The sequence below is a fragment of the Danio rerio genome, chromosome 3 (assembly GCF_052040795.2).
Source record: "Danio rerio strain M-AB ecotype USA chromosome 3, GRCz13ab, whole genome shotgun sequence".
NCBI lineage: Eukaryota > Metazoa > Chordata > Actinopteri > Cypriniformes > Danionidae > Danio > Danio rerio.
In genome coordinates, this window is record NC_141023.1 from 36,634,925 (window position 1) to 36,659,768 (window position 24,844).

Genomic DNA, 24,844 nt, shown 5'->3' on the forward strand with positions numbered 1-24,844 from the left:
TAAAAACTAACATCAAACTGTAATGCATAAACAAGTTTAATAAGCGAATAAAGCATGGAAGGAGATAATCTGTAAGTGTTGTCTGAACGATATGTGAAGTAAGAGCCTTTACTTCAGTGGTGGGTGTTGGTTGTTGTTTAGCAGCTCTGCCTGTAATCCTGGTCTGCCATTGGCCAGATCAAGCCCGTCCTCCCGTCAGTCTTCGCTGTTGCTCCCGCGACAAAACAACGACTGGATATGACCATAGATATGACAGCAGCACGGTGACAACATTAAATTCGAGCCGAGCTGATACTTAAACGTATTAATTCAACACATTCGTGCCCAATAATGGGTTTTAACTCTCAGTCACTCCGTGTCAACAACGGCAGCCTCTTGAACGCACGAGGTCTGCCCACTGCTGCTCTGCCCTGAGCGGCTTCAGGCTAATCGGCTAGCTCGCTAACCAAACCGTTTCTTTAGCACGAGGGTTGTTTTTAGCGTTACATTATTGTACACTTTGTTGGTTTATCTACAGACACTTTTTTTAGAGACACGTTGAGTATGGCGGGTGGGGCAGAAGAAGCGACAGAAGCGAGCGGTTGTGCAGGGAGGCTGCGCTCCAGCGGCGGCCTCCGGAGCGGTTCGTGCTCCGGTGGGACATCCGAGCAGCTCCGCGCGGTCAAAACAACGCTGCTGGAGCGGTTGGGGCCACACGAGCGCCTGCTCACCTATTTGCAGTCCGTTTTGTTGTGGGAGAGACCCTTTCACAGCGTCCTACTGTACACGGCTGCCAACGTCACGTTCTGGTGAGTGGATGAGCTTTATCTGCATGGATTTATCTGACGTTATCTCGGGCTCTGTTTACAACCCAGTGCATACAGTTGAAGCGTTTACATTATTAATGGGCTTTTTGAGGATCTTGTATAGTTCTTTCTTGTTTTCGATGGATGTATATACGTGTCTGGTTGTTCCAGACTTCTGCCCCTTTTCTTTTAAGATAAGAAACAGATGATGGTCAGGCTAGGAGACTATATTTAGACAGAGCTCTGGCTGTGTTGGTGGTGGTGCTACTGTAAACATAATGCTGTCCGTGCAACAGTTTGTTATTTTGAGTTTAGGTTTAACATTCAAGTTCAACTATTAAGCTAAACTTTGAGTTTGATGCAATGATTTTACTAATTCATGTCAAGCTAGGATATGTTTACAAGAATTTTCTGAGAACAATCTGTTGAATTGTTTGTGTACTCTATATGTTGTTGAATAGCCTGTATTCCCCTTCCTACTGTCAGTATAGGCAGGAGATCACTATGACAGAGATTGTGCAGATCTCCACACTTAATTGTGGTATTCATTCATTTTCTTTTCTGCTTAGTCCCTTTATTAATATGGGGTCGCCCCAATGGAATGAACCCCCAACTTATCCAGCATATGTTATATGCAGCAGATGCCCTTCCAGCTGGAACCCAACACTGGGAAACACACACACACTCTTGCACATACTCAGTATAAGGTTCTGAAGGTATGATAACCTTGGATAAAAATATCACAGTTATGCGGTTTTGTGATTACTGCTCTATAATATATTCTTTTTAAATTTCTGGGTAAAAAAACAAAAACTCTTTTCCCTTTAAACAATAAATTTTAAGAGACATTTATGATATTTTGGAGTAGTAAATATGTCAGGTTAAATAGTTCAAATACATTTAACTTCTGTTGTCTTAATTAGTTTCAAAAACAGATTTTTTTTCAACAATTTAAAACAGCATCTTTGAATATATTTTCTGCTGGAGATAATGTTTTCTTAAAAAACAAAACAAAAAAAAAGTAATAAAAAATCGTACACGTACCTTAGAAACAACATTGCAGAAAATTTTGATGGTTTTAAAACCTTGTCTTTTCCAAACTGCGGTGTACCTTGAAAATGGTTATCGTCCCATACCTAATATTGGCATACACTAAGGCTAGTTTAGCTTAATTAGTTCAAATTGTGTTATTCAAATTACATATTTAATTGTTGATATAATTGAATGTACATGATTTACTATAAAAACTATAGTTATTTAATGTTATGAATGAGTATTACTAATTAAAACTAATGGGTGTTTGATAAGTTAATTTTTGTTTTATTTTGTCCTGAATGATAACATTCCTTCCACATTTTAAGTATGTATTTTAAATGCAAAGCAATCAATGTACGTGATGTGGGTAGTAGCATCTGTTAGGTTCCTAAATGGAAGAATTGTATTCTGCTTACAGTTTTTTCTGTTCCAAAATAAAGTATTGCCACTGTCTCATGACATTTCAACCTTCTACTCAAACAGGGTGTAAATCTTTTTCCAGGTCATGTGATTTATTTATGTAATCATCATCAAAGAGCATTTGCCACACACACAGAGAGATCAGTAGGATATATATTAGTTCCCAAACCAGTTGGATGGGCCTGGTGTGATTTTGTTCATGCCTTAAATATTGTTACTGGCCATCCTAACTTGGCAAACCATGTGCTTTCAGTACATACTTAGCATTTGTGTTTCTAAGATCAATATACATCAAAAAGAACCCTATATACTTCTGTGATGTATGAGCAATTCCATGCAATGTCAACCTTGTCATTAAAAAAATATTTTTACCAAAATAGCAAAACCCTTTCTAAGTTATTTGTGTAGGCTTGTATTGACTAAAAATACTCAGAAATGTCTCTGCCGATGTTCTCAAACAATTATATTTGATTTACTAAAGTCACACAAGTGCAAATTTCACATCCATAATGGAGAGACGTCACATTTATAACAAAGCTTTTTTCCTCATAAATACAAAAATGTTTAAAAAAAAATTGTAAAAGGATGTTAATAACCGTACAAAAAATGTGTCACTATACTTGGCCGGCCATTAATATACCTGGGCAGCCTGCCCAAGTAAAGTCTATGTGTGGGAAGAACTGCCATTCAATTAAGTCACAGTATTATTTTAAATAATGCATTGTAAACAAATGCAATGTAAACAAAACAAAATTGGCACTACATTCATTGCAACATATATTTTAGCTCCCTCACTCCACAATAATAATATAATTAAACGGTATTCTTAAGGTTAAGAGTATAAAGCAAACAAATAATAGTAGCATTTACTATAAACATTTTTTTTTTTTATAAATATCAAGACTAAACAAGTTAATGAAACTGAACCCAGCAGCATGTAAGAAAAGCACTACAAAATACTGCCGTCTTTCCCATTTAATAATTAATTATTATTAAATAAGATGCAGCATGGTGTCACAGTGGCACAGTGGGTAGCACAATCGCCTCACAACAAGAAGGTCACTGGTTCGAGGCTTGAGCACCGGCTGGGTCAGATGGCATTTCTGTATGGAGCTTGCATGTTCTCTCTTCTGTTTGTGTGGGTTTCCTCCAGGTGCTCCATTTTCCCCCACAAGTCCAAAGATATGTGGTATAGGTGAATTGGGTGAGCTAAATTTGCTGTGTATGTGTGTGAATGAAAGTATATGAGTGTTTCCCAATGATGGGTTACATCCGCTGTGCAAAAAAAATATGTTGGATAAGTTTGCGGTTCATTCCACTGTGGCGACCCCTGATTAATAAAGGGGCTAAGCCGAAAAGAAAATGAATGAATGACTGAAGATGCAGCACATTTCAGATAATAAAAAGCTTGATTTATATTATTTTATAACTAGATGCGCTACAAACCAGTCTGTTTATGATTATGCCCTTTAATGCAAATTAACCCTAATGATGTAATACATCTTCTGGTCTGATCTATGTAAATTTATTTTTGCAATCTTGAATATTCCTGTAAATTACTTTTATATTCCACTGTTAAAATCGTAATGTTAATCAACGCTCAAATAGTCATTTAAGCATTTTTTTAAGCAAACTTGTATCCAGGATCCAGTCTGACATGTACTTCCCAGCCACAACATTTTTTCTCTTTTCTTGATAATATGTGGTGTTACAGAAGTAAACTGAGTTGCAAACTAGATTTTATGTTGATTGAATTCTTAAAAAAAATGTTCATTCATTCATTCATTCATTTATTCATAGGGATGTAACGGTATCAGAATTTCACGGTACGGTAATACCTCGGTATGAATGTCACGGTACGGTATTTATTGAATCATTTACAGGAAAAAACAAAACTTATGAAAATACTCCAAAAAAGTGCCAAAAGTGTCAATGACATACAAATTAGCCATCTATCTGTAAGCTTTGAAACAGGAACTTCAATTTTAATAACAAAAAATTATTAAACCATGTAAAAAAAATAAAGTTTCAATTTAGTATTGTTGAAAACTCATCACATTCAACATTTAATCACACTCAGCCCATCTACCCAGATGAGAGCTCTGCTAGTCGGACTTCTCATCAAGCATCTCCCGCTGGATCTAATCTCACTATATTTATTAAACGGGATATTTCATTTATCTTGTTGTCTTTATCTAACGACATATTCCCTGACTTTGGTCAGTGGAATCTATTACTTGTTCTCAGGTAACGTGTTTTGGCTGAGCGCAAAGAGAAGTTAATGATTAATGTAAGCACGTACATTCTGTATATTGACTGATCGCTTGCCTTTATTTCCTATAATGTATAAACTTATTGTATGTTATACTTTTAAAATGGCCATTATCGATTATTAAAACTGATACTCAGCAAAAGAGAGGCTGTGTTTCGTATTTTCACTGAAATTGAAAGGAGGCAGTTGTTATCGGCTCCGTTTTGTTATAAATAACCACACAGTGAAGATGACGCTCATCTTATGCAGCACGACGCCTCAACATTTCTGCTGTCTAAGTTGCTAATATTAAAATGAAAATAGGCAGTTCCTTAAATCATGTTTACATTTTATTGTTGAGAAAGTGAAACAACGAAGCCAGGGTGATGTGAATGAAGTTATAAAGTACACTGTTCCCTTTGAAGATTTACCCGTGTCCTCGGTATAATCTGCTTTTCCATATCAAACTGAGAAGAAGAGACTGCAGCCTTGATCAAACTTGCGAAGTCTGAACTTACACGGAGATAATGCAGGACTGAACTGTGCGTGTAAAGCAGGTCGCACACCAGAAGCGACGCTCGGCGGCGCGGCGCGCCACGCAGCGCCATGTATTTTAGAATTCTAATCATAGGTTTCTATCAGGATACACACACCGGCGGCTGTCGGCGGCGCCCGGCGACGGCTCAGGACGCAGTTCATTTTTCAGCCGCGCCACAGAGTGCCATCTGATTAGTTTCATGTTAAATATCATTCGAATGTGCGCGTCTGGTGTGCGATACTTTAATCTGTCATGTACGCGCCGTGTCGCGGCGCCGAGCGGCGCTTCTGGTGTGCGACCTGCTTTAGAGTTTTCCAGCTCTTTTCATCCCCGCTTCTAGCAGCACACTCCATTTCCGCATTACTGGATCTGTAGCAACAACAGACCGCAAGGGATGATGGTCAAGCATGGGCTGATGGCAATTGTAGTTTTCGTTACCTTCCGTTCGCTTCATTCGCCTGAGCAAATTTTCTCAGAAGACCTATAGTTTTACCGAGTCATGCGACTTCGGTAATATCGAAAAAAATTAATATTGCGGTATGACGGTATTTACAATACCGTTACATCCCTATTTATTCATTTTTTTTGGCTTAGTCCCTTAATAATCAGTGGTTGCCACAGTGGAATGAGCTGCCACCTTATCCAGCATTTGTTTTACGCAGCGGATGCCCTTCCAGCTTCAACCCATCTCTGGGAAACATCCATACACACTCATTCACTCTCATACACTACGGACAATTTAGCCTACCCAATTCACCTGTACCACATGTCTTTTGACTTGTGGGGGAAATCGGAGCACCCAGAGGAAACCCACGCGAAAGCAGGGAGTACATGCAAACTCCACACAGAAACGGCAACTGACCCAACTTAGGCTCGAACCAGTGAGTGCTGTGAGGCGACAGCACTACCTACTGCGCCACTGCGTCACCTTAAAGAACGTTCAGTAAGTCTGAAAAGCTTTAGATGAAATCCTTCAGGAAGGAAAGCTGTATGGGAAAGACAGAATTAGTACAGGCTGGATGCCTCGGTCTCTTTTTCTTTACTGTTCAGGCATGCAGTCTTCATTCACTTAGTGCAGTCACCCTCTCCATCAGAGAAATATTCCCCCAGATCTTATTATCTCCTTTTATTTGCCTCACTGAGCAGGAGAGGAACTCACTTGTGGTATTTCTTTTACTGTAAAGACATATATTTATAATGCTGTACTAAAGACTAAATAAAAAGCTACATCACTTCCTTTTTATATATTAGGCCTTAGTATTTTGGCCTTAACAGTCCATTGGCTACAACAGTACAATCATGATTAGCATCGCCAAGGTCATGGGTTCGATTTCGGTGAATGATTAAATGGCAATATATGATTTATACTGCAAGGTACGGCGTCACAATGGCACAGTGGGTTGCAGATGGAAGGGCATCCGCTGCATAGCTGCATATGTTGGCAGTTTATTCCGCTGTGGTGACCCCATATTAATAGATGGACTTGAATACTGCAAGGTAGGTTGCTTGGAAAACTTGCCAAATTCATAAATCTCTTGTTTGCATCTGGATAGGTTTTAGTCAATTGGATCAAACCTGTTTGTTTTTTTTTGTTTTTTTTTCCACATTGCTTATTTAATTGAGGGCAGGGTCTACAGTTGTGTACAGTTTGTATGGGCTAATATTGCCAAATAAGCATGTGCAATTTACATATGAACATGCCAGGAGACAACAGAAAATGATACAGAGTAGCTTTTTTGAGCGTTTTGAAAGCTGTAAAACGAATTTCATTGTTGTGGGTTTATGTTAGTATCAGAGCCACTAAGAAATATTGTGCTTTTTACAGTTTTCGATTTTAAGCCAATTTATCATTTCATACAGCAATGTTAAACTTATGTCTGGCAAGCACATTTCAATCTTCAGTTTCAAGACGTTCAAGAATTGTCATTAGGTAGAGAGTAGGTGGTCTTAAGTGGCTGTTTAAGCAAATACAATTATACATCAATCCGGTCAAGTTTTGAATCTCTGTATGGGGCCTTAATTTCAGACCATTTCATAAATACCATATGTATCAATGATTTGATGTAGTGATTTTTATATCCATTTATAATGGTTTTGACATCTCATGTGGTTTGTTGTTTGATCCAGTCATCACCACATTCCCTGTCTGTTTTCACACTGAGAGACCAATAGTCTAGACTTGTCTCCACACTGGCTCCGGTTTTGCTCAAGTAATTTAATAGATTGCAGTTTTCAGTCCTGGAAAAAATCTGCTTAGTGTCAAAAGGCAGCTGCCCTTCTGCTTTACTCTCATTCACTATAAAACTGGCCTGGGGAATATTTGGATTGCTTGAATATTTTGAAGAGCTTAAATTTTGGTTTCGGACTGCGAGTAATTTAAAACATTCACAGAAATGTAACGTTCATAATGCATAAAACTACTATCCAAATGCAAATGGTTTGTTTTCAGAGTTGTTCATAAGATAGATCCTTCTCCCAGTGTTTACTGATTAAAACTGTCATTTGAAGTGCAGTTTTACAGATCATTTAGTTCTGTCATTTTTGTTTTTCATAATTTTCATTATTGTTCTAATAATTTTTGGGTTGGTGTTTGTAAACTCTTCTTTTGTCTGTGGACAATCACATCATGTTTTCACTTTATTTTATACAATACTGTTGAATAAGTATCATCTAAATAAATGTTTCTTTTTTATAAAATGTATTTATTTTAGTTATGCCTTGGCGATAAAATGGGTATCGATATTTATTGACCAAACACCATTGTCTATGTCTATATCGATAAAAAAAATAAAAAAAAGATTCGGTATGTAGTTTCAGTATGAAGCACTGTAGTTTTATTAAAATGTGGCTGCTTAGCACGTGCCTTGGAAGCAGTGACAATAAGCTCAGTGTGTAAGTTTGTCATTTCCAATGGAGACACGTAGGGCTGCATGATTCTGGCCAAAATGTGAATCACAATTTATTTTGCTTAAAATCAAGATCCCGATTCTTTTTCACGATTCTGTAAATGTAAAATAAAGGTTAATATGATTCGCCTATTATTATTGTTAATTCTCAAACATATGGTAAAACAACAATAATAATATTCGGTCTGTGTGTAGGTATACTGTTGCTTAAAATGCTAAATTTTGTACAGTCATCATTATGGTGGACTTGAACATACTTTCAATATGTCCCGTTTGTTAATTCACAGTAAAATCATGACATCAGAATATAACCATTCATAATTATAAAGTTGATTTATTATGTTTGAGACTTGTGCTTGTTATTTGTCATTGACAACATTATTAGATCGTTTGTTTCACTGGTAAAATTAGAATTTTGTCATATTAGATTCCTTCTTGCATTATATTCCACATTATATATAGGCTAGGGTTGTTATACTGACACAGTAAACATTTATTTTTATGCACAACACTTTGTTTTCGCTATTAAAGAAAAAACATCCAATGCTTGTCGTAATCATAATAACTGTAAAATGGGATATGATGATTTAAATGATGTGCGCACAGGTTTCACTTTCACTTCTGAGTGCGGCTCATGGCTGCCGTCACTGTGAGAAAAAAACCACATACATGCAAGTCAAACCTCCAGCACGGCCCTCAAACAATCACTCTGTGCAACAAACTGAACGTAATTTACAAATTCATAACCTGTAATTCACAGCCTATGCAGCTTCTGTTTACTAAAGTAGGCGTCATAGACAGGCACATGCGCATTCTCAGCAATGTTGCCAGATTGTAAAAAATGACATAGGTGTATAATTGGGCGGTTTTGTAACTGCGTGCCCGCCAACCCTGGTCTTCACTTATTATCCTGTTATGATCCCCCAAAGAGGTGCCATAGCCCCCGTTCTCAACATACAAACGCTTACAACCATTTTGATCTCCTAATGAGACTACAGATTGTTGGGCGGTGCTTTTTAGTTTTTGGCGGGTTTTAGGCTGGAAACAGTCAGCTACATCTGGCAACACTGGTTCTCGGAAGTAAACAAACAGCTGGCGGTCAGCTCACGTGTGATTTCGCGGCCAAGAACACATCATTGCATGAAAACAGAAATGAATTTTTTGGGTAAATTATACCTTATAAATACAGTATGTGACACTTAACGCCATTTGAAGGTGTCATGTTGCTGTGAAGATTTGTGCGATTGCCTTGCTTCTCTCCTGAACTTGAAAATATAGTTGGCTGAATCGTAGAAAAAGCTGAATTAAGATCGTGTGTAGGGTTGAATCAAGGTCATGATCTTTTTTTCGATTAATCATGCAGCCCTAGAGGCACGTTACATGCACGACGTGCACATGGTGTGCAAGCGGTGCACTTGTGACGCACGTGTATTTTCCAGGCGCTTTAGTTGAAAAACAACTGAACTTTTTAATGCAAGTACAACTAACCAATCTACTTTACACTTTGTATAGAATATACACATTTCAGTAATTGCGGTAGACTAACTCAGACAAACACAGCACACCTAAACACTGCAGTGCTTTTTATTTTTCTCCAAAAACTTGCATCACAGCTTCAGCAACTTGTACAATTGTCATTGCCAGAAAACGGTCGCTGGTCACCTAGTTATAAGAGACGCGCTTGTCAATTCAGGTCAGAATAACAACACACGTGGAAATGAGTGCCGTATAGCAGCAGTCAGGAGATTGTAAAGGATGAAACGATGTCGCCAGAGTGGTTTTTTAGCATAGGGGGCATTGTAGTCATTCAACATCAGAATTTATAATGTTGCAATACGTATTTGAATAATGATTGGTTAGTTCCTTTACTTGAAATCTCAGATTTGATTATCATAATTGGATTTGTTTACAGAGTTTAAGGTTTGCTGTCATTATTATTCACACCTTTAGGTTTTTAAGCTTTACCATTGCACACAGTTTGTAACATTTTATTTATGAAATTTTTGAGTCTCTTTAACACTTCTGTTTATTTTATTATAAAGAGATCATTAATTTTCTTTAAATATTTTTGTTTTTGACTATTAAAACTATTTGCCTTTGTAATGTTGCAAAATGAAAATAAAGTGGTTAAATTCAAATCCTAATATTCCTAAATGTATTGTTATAAAATATTTAAGAATTATCGCTATTGAATGTTCTGAAACACAATATCCTGATAGTTTTTTTGCAATATTGCCCAGCCCTGAGTTTAGTTAGTATTATTCAGTAATAAACTTGAATTTGCATTATGTAAAGTATGCGCATTACATGACACATTTGGCGACTTTCAGGCAAATATTCATAACCTAAAGTTCATGCAGTTTTTAAAAATAAAATGTGTAGAAGGAATGAATTAGCCATACTGTGAAACCACAACCGCTTGTGCAGCACATGATTTCTCTGAGATTGCACAGGAAGACAGTGGGGCCGGAAACACCTGTGGTACAAAGGTTTCTGCATGATGCATGTCTGGCGTATGTCATCACAAGGTTTTGGTCAGAGAGTTAGTATTTCAGAATAAATTCTGCATTGAAATCATTGTTTCCTATCACACTGCAGTGTTAAAAAAAGGAATGCTTCTCTTCACAGGTTTTTTGCTCTGAGCTCTTTGAGGTTGCTCTTTCTGCTGGCATCAAGTCTGGCTCTGGCTGTTTGTGTGGACACTTGGAGGAATAAGATCTGGCCCAAGATCAGAGGTAAAAAATTGTTATCCTCGTTTGCTTGTTTACAACTGCTACCCAAGTACACAAGACCTTGCCGTCTCATCTCCTATCTGACTTAACATTAATTATAGTGGCTGTAATTAAAACCTCTCTATTCCCTGTGCTGTGACCCACTCAAGTTTCTTTTCTCCCTTTCCAATTCGCACAGCTCCTATGAAAGTGACATTTTCTAGCAGCACTGCTCCATGAGCTGAACAGTATCGACCTGAATCAATATTTTGCATGTAGCTGATGTACAGAGGCTTATTAGCATTTGCTCTGCACTGTGGGAAGTTTTAATAGAACGAGCAACAAATTCTAGTCTAATTAAAAAGACTGTTTTATGCTTGAGCTTTTTTATAAGCTGAACTATAACTATATCTGAATGTATGGTCTGCAACATGTACAATAAATGGAGCTATTGTTTTTATAAGAAACAACACATTCTTATCTAATTGTTGTTGTGTGTGAGTAATTCCAGTCTTGCTTCCTGCACAAACATGATAAGTTTGTATAATGGCAGTCTATGGTCTTCACTGGCTGTTCAGAAGCAACATCTGCTTTGACCTTTGCACACTCTAGTTGTGCTGTATTCTACTTTCTGATAGTAAGAAGGTAATGTGATACTGTATAAGTGACACCATCATTACTGTACGTATCAGTAGGGCTGTGTGATTATTCGAAATTAAATCACAATCGTAATGTGAAACGTTGCGATTGGTTAATCGCAAGAGGCTGCAATATGAAATATATATGTATTTAATTTCCCCTGCCCAGAGCAAATGCGTGACAACAGGTGTTCTGACATTTTATCTCACCCGTTAGATTATTATTATCATCATCATCAAAATTTGCTACCTGCCTTTTAAATAGAAGGTAGGACAATCTGACATGGTAGGTAGGGGTGTAACGATTTATCGTTTTATTGCGATGCAAAAATGTCACAATATGCATCGTGGCGTTATGACGATTTGATTACGATATGACATCCGTTTTCTCTTATTAGTTGAGCTGTTTGCACGTGAGCTACGTTCCACCTGCTGTCGCACGTGAGTTCAGATTGCAGCAGCAGTAATGTTAGCAGACCAAGATGAGTGGAGCTGAAATAGAGGATGGCCCATCTTCTCAGAATCAGACGTCTGGCAACATTTCGGTTGTACAGTCATTGCTTTAGACTCGTCCGCTTTTTGACACGCATACTGGGTCAAACATCCTAAGTTTTAAAGTCTTTACAGTGATTTGCATACTTTGCACAGCGACAGGGATACCTCCTAATGGTGTTGAAAGAGTCACATACTGTATTTATAAGGTACAATTCACCCTAAAATATCATTCCGTCTTCATATAATGTTCCCGCCGCAAAATCACACATGACGTGAGCTGTTACTACAGAGGGCGGACTATGATAGACGCGCGCGTATGGCAAGCCGTTTTAGCATTTAAACCTTTGTTCTGACTATCCATATTTAGAGATATCTCTAATTATATTTTGACTAGTCAGAATGACAATTAGAGATATCTGCAATTACAATTGTACTAGTACGAAATCAGATTAGAGATATCTGCAAATATATTATGACTAGTCATATTCCTCAATTGACTTCCATTAAAAAATATTTGCAGATATCTCTAAATTTTGAGTTTTGACTAGTCACAATTGTAATTAGAGATATCTCTAAATGAATTTAATTAAATATGAATTAAATACCTCGAAATGTGGATTTTTTTTTGCGCACACAAAAAACGCAAGTGACCAAGCAAAGCCTTAAGCTCTTACTGTTAAATTCAATTGAATAGAAAGCTTTTTTTTTTTTTGCACCTTAAATTGTTCCTTAATTTTGTCACTGTCATTTCAATAAAATTTTTAAGAAGTTTTTAAATTGTTTTATTTTCCAGAGACAGGCCTGTTTAATTTATTTTCTTAAAGAAGGTTCAGTTTAACAAGTTGAAACAAAAGAAATACATAAAAAATAGTTTACTTTTCAGTTGCATTGCATTTCAGTTTAATTTTCAATTTTTATTCCAAATATCGTGATACACATCGTATCGTGAGCTGAGTGTATCGTTACACCCCTAATGGTAGGACAAATCGACAGATCACCGCCTGTGTGTGACAGCCTTACTAGCCAATTGAGTGAGCACACTTTCGTTCTGCCCAATCAGAATTGCGCAACCGAACTACACCCACAATAAAAAAAGAAAACAAACAGGAAAACGCTGACAAGTAGGATTATGGTGTCTGCTGCTTCAGATGCATTAATAAACAAATTAGTACTAAAAAAGAGCATTTGTATTATGGAAATATTTTGGTTTCAAAGTCACAGACACCGAACAAAAGCAGGTATTTTTTAAGAGCTGTCGCAGAATTGTTGCCAAGGCTTACAGATTGTTGAGCTGAACCTTAACTACAAAATTAAATTGTAAGTCAAATCGCTATCGAAATATCAGTCAAAAAATACTGCAATTAGATAGTTTCCCCAAATCTCACATCCCTTTGTTTCACTGTGTTTCAAAACCTGCTGAGGAAATCCGGTGATGAATGATTTGTTTTGAAACTACATATATTATTTCTAAGGTAGACCAATTACAATGGTGGGCCTGCTGACCAATCAGAACAGAGCAGGTTCCCAAAAAGCTGTTTAGAGAGAACATGTCCCATATTTACCAAGCTTCCCAAAAAGCCATTTTAGTTTTTAGTTCAGAGAATTCATGAAATTTACTCCTACTTTTAAACTAGTTAAGTAGTAAGTTCTCAAGAATCTTAAAGCTAAGAATCACTCTTGTTCTCCCAGTTATTTAAGGCCCTGTTTACACTAATACGTTTTAGTTTTAAAATGAGGTTTTAAAATGAAAACGATCCACTTTTTACACTGGCATTTCATCTACCATTTCTGAACTGCTCTCCATCCACACAACACCAGTGAAAGCACACATCTCATGATCACACACACACATACTGGCATGCGCTGCACATATGTGCGCATCTGAGCTCCAGACAGTCAGCAGGTGCTTTGAGCACAAAACCCCAGGTCAGATGGAGAATCTACCGCTGGATCTAATCTTACTATATTTGATATATGTGATATTTAATTCATCTTGTTGTCTACATCTAATGACATATTCCCTGACTTTGGTCTTTTGAATCTATTACTTGTTCTCAGGTAATGTGTTTTGGCTGAGCGCAAAGATAAGTTAATGTATTAATTTATTTAACCATGTACACTGATTCTGCACATTTGACTGAATGCTTGTCTTTATTTCCTAATGTTTAAACTTGTTGTAATTTTATTGTTAAGATAGTAAAGCAAAGTAGCCAGGGTGATGTAAATGGCGTTATATTATAACAAAACATATAAAATAACAATCAGAATGTCTGCAGCCCCGCCTCTGTTTTCAGTTGTCTTTGTTTTCCCCCATCCACACTGACACGGAGCAGCAGCATTTTAAAATGAAAACAGCCTCTTCAGCGTTTCCAAAATGCTTTGTTTTTGGCACTCGAAAACTCCAGGATAGTGTGGATGTAAGGCATAACCGTAGCAAAACGTTTTTAATTTTATTTTAAACGAAAATGTATTATTGTAAATAGGGCCTAAGACAGCTTGAGAGGTCTCTCAATTGGTCAGTTGTCAGCAGGGGCTTGTGATGACTCTGTAGAGTACAGACAGTGGCCTGTATAGTGATGATGTGCTGAAACCGTGATGCAAGCATTGTGCTCAATTGCAGAAACACTTCTACTTTGAAAAATTGCAGCATATGGACGGTGATTCACCATTTGATGCTTCCCTTGTAAAACAGTTTGTTTTATATGTATATTTGTGCTCGAGTGTGTGACCACAAATAACAAAAGCTCTGTCTGATGGTGCACTGGAGGCTGAAATACAAAAGTTCAGCCTTGCGCCAGTAAATTGTTTTTATTTTAGTTGTCCTTGTCTCTGTAATGTGCTGTTTTAAATATATCTCTCAAACACTTTAATAAAAGACATACTCTGGTAATAAGAGATAATGCTGCATTGTACAATCTGAAAAAAAATCATATGGGTTTTATTTTTAACCTTTAATTTAAAATGAGGACTTTTAAATATGCGTAATGGTGGATTTTAAAATATTTTTAGAAAGCTTGCAGCAATTAACTTTTACAAATGTGCCTGACATTGTTTGTTTTTGGTCTTTTACAGTTAAAAAACAAGATGAGAGTGAGAATGAAAGGTAATGTGTCGTGTATTTGAATGCTCTTTCAGTCATTTTGATAGACATAATGGTTTAATTATTATATTTCTGTTCTGTTCTTAATGGCTCATAGCTGGGGTCTGGTGCAGCCTGGGACGTTGAGTGTACCTGAATTATGCCACCATCTGGCTGAAATTTGGGTTACAGGGTCTACCTGTGCTACAAATATTGTGCAGTTCAAACGGCACAATCCAGGGAAGGTGAGATTACTACCAAATACACTGGTACATTAGTTTTACACTGGAGAAGTCAATGTTGTTACATTTGCATAGTGTTTTTTATCTATCATGTATTCTTGTGCAGAAAATAGTTTGTAGTTTGAGGAATATTATGGCTAGGAAATGACCCAGTTAAAAAGGAAGCAATATGCAAAGTGACCTACCACAATTCATTTGGATTTGGACATGCCTTGATATCTTTCTTGCTCCGATCTTTCAGATGCAGTCATTGTTTATAAGATACGAAAATATTTTATTGCATTCAAAACCTTTGATTAATTTTCATGCAAAATCCTGAAACTTGTTTTGCAGTTTTGCGTGCTGGTTTGTGGCCTGTTCACCTTAGTGGCCATGGTGGGGCGCTACATCCCTGGACTTGTGCTTTCATATGCGGCTTGTGAGTAGCAGAAATTTTTCTGGGCTTACTCATCATCTCCAGTGCCTTAAATACTGCTAAATATTTATTCTTTTCTGATTTATTATTTAGTGCTGGGTGTGTTGCTGTGCCCACTGGCGTTGTATTATCGGCTATGGCAGCGTGTGTGTGTGAAGCTGGAGCCAGCCCTGCAGTGGCTGGATTTCAGTGCCAAAGGATACATGATGTCAAAGCCTCTAGACAACCAGTGTGAGTATATTGTGTGTATATATAAATCCATAAAATATTCATAAAACTGATGATATTTCAGATTTGGTTGCACTTTAAGAACTTTTATTATTATTATTATATTATTATTATAATCTTTATTTTACCTGGAAGGACACATTGATATTAAAAATCTCTTTTACAAGAGTGTCATGGCCAAGATTAGGCAGTATCCATGTCACATGGTTCTAACAGAAACAAACAAAAAACAATTAACAGTTAACATGAATCACACATTTACAAAAACTCTTTTTAAAAGCATTTAGTGAAATCAATTCTTTAATCTGCAATTTGTTTGTAGATTATAGGGCTGGGCGATATGGCAAAAATGCAAAAAAATCTAAATCTTGATTATTTTTTTCCAAATTGAACAATAGCAATATATATTAACTTGTTAAAGCTTCCAGATTTAAAAGAGTACCCCAACGACTGAAGCCACAAAAGTTAGAGCATCTATTAAATGATCCAAAAAATAGATACATTTTCAGTGGCTGAAAATTTGATGCATCTCTAATATCAACACAATTTTAGGTTTCCATTGTTGCACACATCTGCTGTGTGATTGGTTCTCTGATCAGTATACAGTAAAAAAGTCCTGAGATTATATTTTTTTATATATTTATTTTTCCCATCTCAGTCCGCACTTTAGGAACAGACAGTAAATAAATACTGTGTGTTTGAAGGCCATAGCTAAGGACAGTTTTTTTTTACAAATGAAATAATGATAACTATAATGATAATTGACCCAAAAGTGATAATTCTGTCATCATTTACTTATCCTTCACTTGATCCCAACCTGTTTGAGTTTTTTTTTGTTGACCACTAAGAGAGATGTTATAAAGAATATTTGGAATAACATATACAGCAATTGATTTCCATAGATTTTTTTTCTTACTATTGATATCAATTGCAGCTTTTTTTACATTCTCAAGAATATCTTTTTTTGTTTTCAACAGAATAAACAAACTCATAAAAGTTTAGAACCACTTGAGAGTTAGTAAATGGTGAGGAAATTTATATTAACATGGAGTTAAGTTAGGTACACTAGTTGCTTTCTTTTATTTATTCATTCATTTTTTCCTCCGGCTTAGTACCTTTATCCATCAGGGGTCGCCTAACACATGTATGCTCCGGTGCAGCCTTCGTGCAGTCGCCCAGCCATTGCCCTGGCTGCCGCAGACGCTGATGCACACCTCTAAAAAATTTACCTGGACGTCCCAACAACATGTAGTGCAAGCTCTGATTGGTAGGTTTGTTACCGGTGACAAGCCCGATGGAGCAAGTATTTAAAAGCGTTGAGTCTCGTGAAGGATCTCCAGATGGAAACTTCTGTTTTGTGTTTACCTTATAATTAAAGTTTTTGCACGTTTACCGGGTCCTGCCTTTGAATGAGCAAGCTTGAGCTACTTGTACATTTAAGGTAGCGTTCAGAAAAAAACAAAACATCCACAAAGAAACTCGACAAAGAGAGTTTGTTATTTGAAGGTTAAACAAAAAATAAAAAAAACTCAACAGTGGAACATAAAAGAACATACTGCAAACTAGCGTTTCAGCTTGCAGAAGTATAAATGGACGACGATAAAAACCTATGTAGTTTAATTAAGTAATTTAATGCTAGAAGGCAATTGTTAAAAAGACATTGAATTACCATTGAATAATTTATTTAGTATATTCATCCAGTAATTAATCAAGTGTGTATGAGTATGTCATTTAATCATTTGTTCATATTTTAAATAGTAATAACTTCATTTAATTAAACGAAAAACCTGCATAATTTAGACTTTACGAAAAACTTCAATTATCCATTCAGAGTCATAGAAGAATCAAAAGAATTATAATCTCTATTTAAAAAAATAATAATGCCATTGTCAATTTATCCAGAATTTAGCAGCTCTGTTGAATGTTTGTTGTATTTTATATTAGAATGAAGAGCCCATTTACAGAACTACTGTTGACTTCTCTGTGTTTGTAGTTCTTCGTAAGCCGATCAGGAGCGGGAATTCTGATGATGTTAGTGACAGTGAAGAGGAACTGGCAGCATTCTGCCCAACGGTGAGTCCAGAAACAGATTTTATTTATAACATGGATTTACAGCAGTTGCATGATCATAAGTTTTGAAGATCTGTAGGAGCTTATGATAGTAAAAAGCAACTCACTTTTGACTTACCCGCACTTTCACTTTAATGAACTCACTTGAATGTTTTGCACCTATAGTTTGATGAAGCAGTGGTGGCTAAGGAACTAGCACTGACTGACTCTGAGCACTCCGATGCAGAGATTTCATACATGGATAACGGCACCTTTAATCTCTCCAGGGGTCAAACACCACTCACAGAAGGCTCAGAGGGTAAGACTCAATAAAGTCTTTTTATGGCCCGTTTCCACTGAGTGGTACGCTATGGTATGGGTTGGTACGCTTTTATGGCTGCTTCCGCTGTCAAAAGGTACCAAAAAGCAAACTGTGCCTGCATACAACACCAACTTACTACATTTTGGGTTCCTAGCATGAAAGAAAGTTACCAAAAGGCAGAGCTAGACGCGCAGCTGAACGCTATTGATTTACAGAGAAGCATCACTAGCGCGCACAAGCCAGGAGAAAGAAAAAAATTAATAGCCATTTTTAAATACACAGCAGAAAGATTACATCATAATATTATATTTGTATAATAACGAGCCATGGTCGACCCGAGCTCAAACAGACCTTGTCGTCATCTTGATGAACAGCCACAAAGCCAAGAAGAATTAAATCTGCCGTGTCCTGTTGTTGTTTTACGAGGCCACCTAAAAGCGCAAGTGGTTTCACTTTCTTCAGAGAGCTCGCTGCACGTCTACATTTGAAATAACGAACTTCTTGAGCTGATGATAATAATGTGCACGTGATTATTGAAGCGCTTCTGACACCCGATCCTTTCAGAAATCGACAAATGCGAGAGTGATGCGCAAAAAAACAAAGAACCAAATGATTCTTTCAGCAACGTAAAACATAAACAAACTTTCATGTTTAACTATTATTATCATCTTTTGGACTATTAGTAACTCAGAATTACTTTCTAACAAGAGGTTACATGTGCTGGTCAAGAAAAAAAATACAGATGAGAGGTTTGCACGAACTGTGGGCTAAATGTTGCGTGTTGTTTTTGAACCCAAATAAGGACTAAATGAATGCTGTTTGTAGTTTTTCTGTAAAATGTAATAATAACATATCGGAGACTGTGAGGGTCTCTATGTGTTCATATGTTTATTTATTTATTTATTTTATATACTGTAATTGCAGACGTTACAGTAGACTATCACTGATCTGCAGTTATAATAAGAATATTTTCATAGAAAGGTTAGTTATGAACATTTATACACAAGTATGTATATGTATAAAGCATTAAATTTCTGTGACATTTCCTTGAGCAAGAAGGGCATCGACTGAAACTTTTTGTCGTACACCACTGGTACCCTTTGGGTAGTGGAAATGCAAGCGTGATAAAGGTGACCCATACCGTACCACTCAGTTGAAACAGGCCATTAATCCCAGATTTAAAATGCTTGGATTGTAGGATTCTACATTATTACTTGTATAATGAAGAAAAGAGTGGAAAAAAGTGGTCTGTGCATTTTATGTTGGGTTAATATAATAAAAAAAAACATAATAATTTCAAAAATTAATTCATAAATGGCACCTAAAAAGCTAAATCAATGAAAATGTGTTTATTCATAAATTAAAAACATCCTAACCAAGTAATTGTAAAGAAATTATTAATAAATAACAAGAATAAGATGACAAAGATATTTACATTTTTACAAAAATAAAAATGCTTCTATGTAGAAAACTTAAATAGCTTATTTTACCACTTTAAATTGCTTATTTTAAATTGCAATATTACATTTCACAATATTCATTCATTCTTTTTTTCTTCAGCTTAGTTCCTTATTTATCACTATTCCAGTATGTGTTTTAACAATATTACTTGAATTTTTATATTACTTTACATTTTTATAAGTTTTTTATACTTTAAATGCATTGTTGAGCAGTTTTTCAAAAAACAAATTTTTAAATTCTACCTGTACTCAAACTATTAAAACTAGGGTATATTTTGAACTAATTAATAGGCCAAAAAGGAGTGACTGACCAGCATATCTTGTTATAATAACCACTGTTTGTTCAATTCATTGTAATAATCACTATTTATTCAATTAATAGATCTCGATAGACATAGCGATCCGGAAGAATCATTTGCCTGTGGGCTCCCAGACTTTCCCTCCATAAACCCAGATGCCACACTGATGGAGGATGACGATGATGCCAGCATAGGGCTGCCCAGTCTTAACTCCGCTGCACCGTCAGGCCACCGTGGCTCTACCTCTGCCTTGCTGGACCTGAACACCGAGATGGACTCGGACCAGGAAGACCTCGAACTCTCCCTCGGTTCCCTAAATACTACCTCTGACCTCACTAGCAACCTGGCAGGGGTCATCGCCAGCAACATGATCCAGGCAGCCATTGCGGGAGCCATGCAGCCCCGTCCACCGCAAGGCCCTCGGAGAGAAAGCGGCCCCCGGGCTGGAGCCGCTCCGAGGGGATTCAGAAAGCAGTCGAGCTCTGAGCTGGACACAGACCTGGACTATGACGGAGAAGACTTTGAGATGCTAGATCAGTCAGAGCTCAACCAGTTGGATCCATTCGGAGGTGGTCAAGGCGGTCAAAACCGAACCCAGGGATCCAGCTTCCTGTCCAACTTTCTGGGGAAGCCACAGTGAGCGAAGTTTTGGGGATGCTTTCCTCCGTCTGTCTGTTCTTTGTGTTCCTCGCACCTTGATCTGAATAGAAGTTTGCAGTGTTGGTTTGAATGTCTACTGAGATGATGCTTTTAATTATTTTTTTTCTGACTGAGGGAGACGGAGAAGAAGCGTGTTTGTTTTGCACTGTTAATGAGTAATTAGTATCACTTGCCAGGATTTCTCCCCTGGCTATAGTTGATATCACTGTGAATTAATCTTCTTTGTAGTCAGACTCTTCGTCAGATATGCTCCGTGAGCTTCCGTGTCCTTTTTCGTTTCGTTTTTGGGTGTGTGTGAGAAACTCGGGTGCGAAAGACTCCGATTTACTTTGTAGGCTAAGCAATAGGACAACAATCATTGAAACATCTGGGATCTCTTTAAAGCAAAGGTGTCAAACTCAGTCCCTGGGGGGCCGCAGCTCTGCACAGTTTAGTTCCAACCCTACTTAAACACACCTGGTCAAACTAATTGATTTCTTTAGGCTTGTTTGAAACCTGCAGGTAAGTATGTAGGAGTTGAGTTGGAATAAACTGTGAAGGACTGCAGCCTCCCAGGAACTAAGGTTGACACCCCTGCTTTAAAGGGATAGTTCACGCAAAAATGAAAATTCTGTAGTTCTTTACTCATCCTCCAGTTGTTCCAAACTTTTGAGTTTTTTTCTTAGTTTGTGTACACACAAATCTTCTGGAGAATGTTGGTAAGCAGCAGCCATAGACTGCCATAGTATTTGTTTTTCCTACTCTGGAAGTCGATAGCTACCAGTTTCCAACATTCAACAGACGAACAATATTTCAAATTTTTTGAACCACCTGAGGGGGATCAAATGATGAGAATTTTTTTTTATTTTTAAGTGAACTATCCCTTTATTAGGATTGGTCACTCAAAAATGAAAGTTTGCTGTTAATTCACTCTCATGATGTATGTGAATTTTTCTTTTCTTCAATATAACAGTAACAATTTTTAGCTGAAGTGATTTTCCTAGCAAAATAAAAAAATGAATAGTTCAATATTTAATAGGAATAATAATTAAAAGAAATTGATAGTTGTGACTTTTGGCGGTACATTGAGGTTTTGTGAAGTGAATCAATCGTGTAACCAGAAGCTCCAGATTTTGTGAATGCACTCAGAAGCTGTTTTAAAGGTAATAATAAATGTTCTTCATTATATTTCCTGGACAGACAGACCAATCATTTCTCTTTATTAGACCTCAATGTATTATCAGAAGCCATGAGTATTAATTCAGTTTTGCCTGTATATGTGTTTTTGACTGTCAAAGTACTGACAGCAATTGATTTGAATTTTCTGACTTGCCAAAGAGCACAGTTCAGCTAAAAAGTCCTTTAAAGAGAAAAATAAGATCTATCAACATCTTGTGTGGCCTATAAGCGTGAGTAAATTAAAAGCCAATTTTCATTTTTGAGTGAACTATACCTTTACCTTCTTCTAAACCAGCAAATTTACCTACACATCTTATAAAGTTTTCACATCTTTCTTTTTCATACTGACTGTGTTGTTTGTGTCTTCTATAATAACACAAGGGACCAAATCAGACATTCCACCATCAGTGCTGACCATGTGTACAAATATGAAGTCGCTGAAGATCTCGTGAAATCTATAGTCAAGACATTGCTGAGCAAAGACATCTGAAGTAATGGTCACGTATTTAAACTGCAGCCTCATCTCATGTTAATAAATAATTTACTTACCCTCATATACTTTTTTCAAACGTTCTTTTTTTCTGTGGAGCATAAAAACGGAGGTTTTGAGAAATTGTTTTTTTTTTTTCAATCGTTTTAGACAATTTATTGGATATCAGTAGATCAAAACTGCTATTTTAGCAACATGAATCAAATTTCTTCATGTTTCACAGAACAAAAGTCATACGGTCAAAAAATTCATAGTTAATTAGTGATTTTGTTTTTATTTGTGAACTGACCCTTAAAGAGTTTTCCTATGGTCACTAAATAATAAACAACAGTCAGTTCTTCACTTTACCGTATATTTGCACCTAACCTTTCCTCATCCTTTTTTTTTTTTTTTTGCTTCTTTCCATGCTAACATTCTTAATCAATTCAATCATATAGCAAAGAAAAGACATATTTCGAAAATCAGAAATACTATCTTAAATATATAAATATGTTCATTGCCTGGTCATTTTGCTTCAACTCTACAATAGCTTTTTTTTTGTCATTTTAGCTCATGTAGCATTTCTTCCACAGTGACATTTACATGTATGTTCATATGGGGCTGGATTTCTTTCTTCATTACTTGAAAACCAAGAGTCAGGATCAATGGTAGCAAAGATTTTCTAAAACAAGATTTCTCTAGTAAAAAGTAAGGCAGATTTTTCACTATATTTTCCTTCAGATTGCTGTTTTTTTTTTTTATCTGTTCATCTATCAGTCAGTCTAAATAAATATGAAACATGGCCAGCTTGTTTAACAGCTCAGCAATGCTGTTCATCTGGATATTAAGGCAGTACATTAATTTTGTTTGTAATGACTCTACCTCAAACAAGACATTGGGCTATAACTGCCACCTGTTCATACACAGCCTTTAGTCAAACACACCTTTAACTGTTAGGACTTTACACAGGAACTTTTTTATATATACAGGTCAAACTATATCCTCTGCATCCTGGTCTGATATGAGATTCGGAGCATTAAGTACAGTACTAAGACACAAAGGATTTAACTTCATCCTTTCTAGTGTGATGGAGCTGTTGGAAAGAAATGAGTGGAATTTGCTGTTTTATTTGCTGTTTTTTTAGTACATGCTGACCCATTTTTCTTTCAGCTTTGCACTTTTGCCAGGTTTCTGTTTCTCTGGCGATGCTGATTATATAGATATCTTTGCTGGCTTTTAGATTTCATTATTGCGTATATGCTGTAAAGCAGGATCACAGCAATGAAAAGGCATTCTGTTATCAGAGATCAGTCAAATAAAGGTTTCTTGTTTTATTTTCCAAGCAAGCAGTTTGGTTTCCTCATTTTAATTTAAAGTAATGAAGCATTGAGGAAACAGCTTGTCTTTTTTTATCTCTGTATTCGCAGTCTGTCACTTCCTGCTGTTCCAGTTTATTACATTTCAAATCCAAGTCTTATTTTATCCAGCCAACTTGACGTAGTTTAAAATCAGTTTAGAGTGTTGCTGTGATTTACTCAAACCCTTTTTTCTTTTTTGTTTTGTTTTGCTTAATTGTGAGCCCTAAGGTTTTGAATTGCTGCTGATTTATTTAGATTTTTTTTTTTTTTTTTTGATTGCTGTGGATTTATTTTTCAAGGTAATTTATGTGTTATATGTGACGTGTGGGATAGTTTTGTTTTTCTGGATTGCTGAAATGGATGAAGCATAACACATAGTTATTTTTAGATTCCAAAGCCTATTTTTTTCCTTTTTAATTTAGTTTATTTATCATTATAATTCATACAGACACGTTTAATTGTTAACAAAAGCAATTCAGAAAATATTTGGGTTGAAAAATTGATTCATTGATTTGTCTTCTGAATAAAATGCATGGAAATATTTTGTCATTCTAATGAAGTGTGTCAGTGTAATTACCATCCAATGGGAAAATTCTCTGGACATTTACCTCGACTATTCATCTTTTCGTGTTCAATTCAAACAGAAGTCACCAGCAATTTAAACGGAACAGTGGATTTCTGGTTTAAAGGAATGGAAATAATGTCCAGCGTCATCTATTGGTGTTGTATTGGTGTTAGTGATTTAAATTGAAATCAGTTTGAAGTCATGTTGAGGCAAATGCAAAATACAGAATCACTCATCTTTCTTCGTGTGAGCGTTTTTATTTCCAGGAGTCTTTCTGTAGCTGGATTCTGCAGTGTCAGTGATTTTTATTTCTGTAAACAAGTATTTCCCTTTACTTCCCATTCTCTGTAATTAGTTTTTGATAACTTTTTGATGTGCAAGACAATAAACTGATGAATGAACAAACTCTTGAATTGAGAAATGTGATCTTTTTCAGTAAAATTGTATTATTTTACATTATTATTTAATTATTTTAATAAGTTATTTATTATTTTAATAACTTATTTTAATAGCTTGTATTGGTAATGTTGTATATCTTGCAATATTCTAATAAAGATGCTTTCATTTAGAGCATTTTTTTAATAAAATAAAAATGTGCCATATTTACAGACATATTTATATCAATTTTAGGATTACAGTGTCAGTATGCCAAATTTAGCAAATTTATAGTTAATATTTAATTATTTTCTAGAAAATCACATAAAGAGCTATGTTAATAGCATGCCCACAGAAAACAGGATTGTCCAGTGGTTTATTTATGA

At 36.2% G+C, this 24,844-nt stretch overlaps 1 protein-coding gene across 2 annotated transcripts; it reads left to right on the forward strand.

Moving 5' to 3' along the window:
- The first annotated feature begins 197 nt into the window (after nucleotides 1-197).
- retreg3 (reticulophagy regulator family member 3) lies at nucleotides 198-24,488 on the forward strand. Of its 2 annotated transcripts, none has more exons than XM_087244863.1 (9): nucleotides 198-788; nucleotides 10,564-10,670; nucleotides 14,852-14,882; nucleotides 14,977-15,103; nucleotides 15,434-15,518; nucleotides 15,609-15,746; nucleotides 17,737-17,816; nucleotides 17,979-18,111; nucleotides 19,957-24,488. In XM_087244863.1, exons 1-9 carry the CDS (start codon nucleotides 544-546, stop codon nucleotides 20,511-20,513), a joined length of 1,503 nt encoding a protein of 500 aa, XP_087100989.1. In that variant the 5' UTR covers nucleotides 198-543; the 3' UTR covers nucleotides 20,514-24,488. The 2 variants fall into 2 exon arrangements, with proteins under 2 accessions (XP_087100989.1, XP_087100990.1); XM_087244864.1 differs by lacking the exon at nucleotides 198-788 and adding an exon at nucleotides 10,348-10,477.
- Nucleotides 24,489-24,844: the final 356 nt, after the last annotated feature.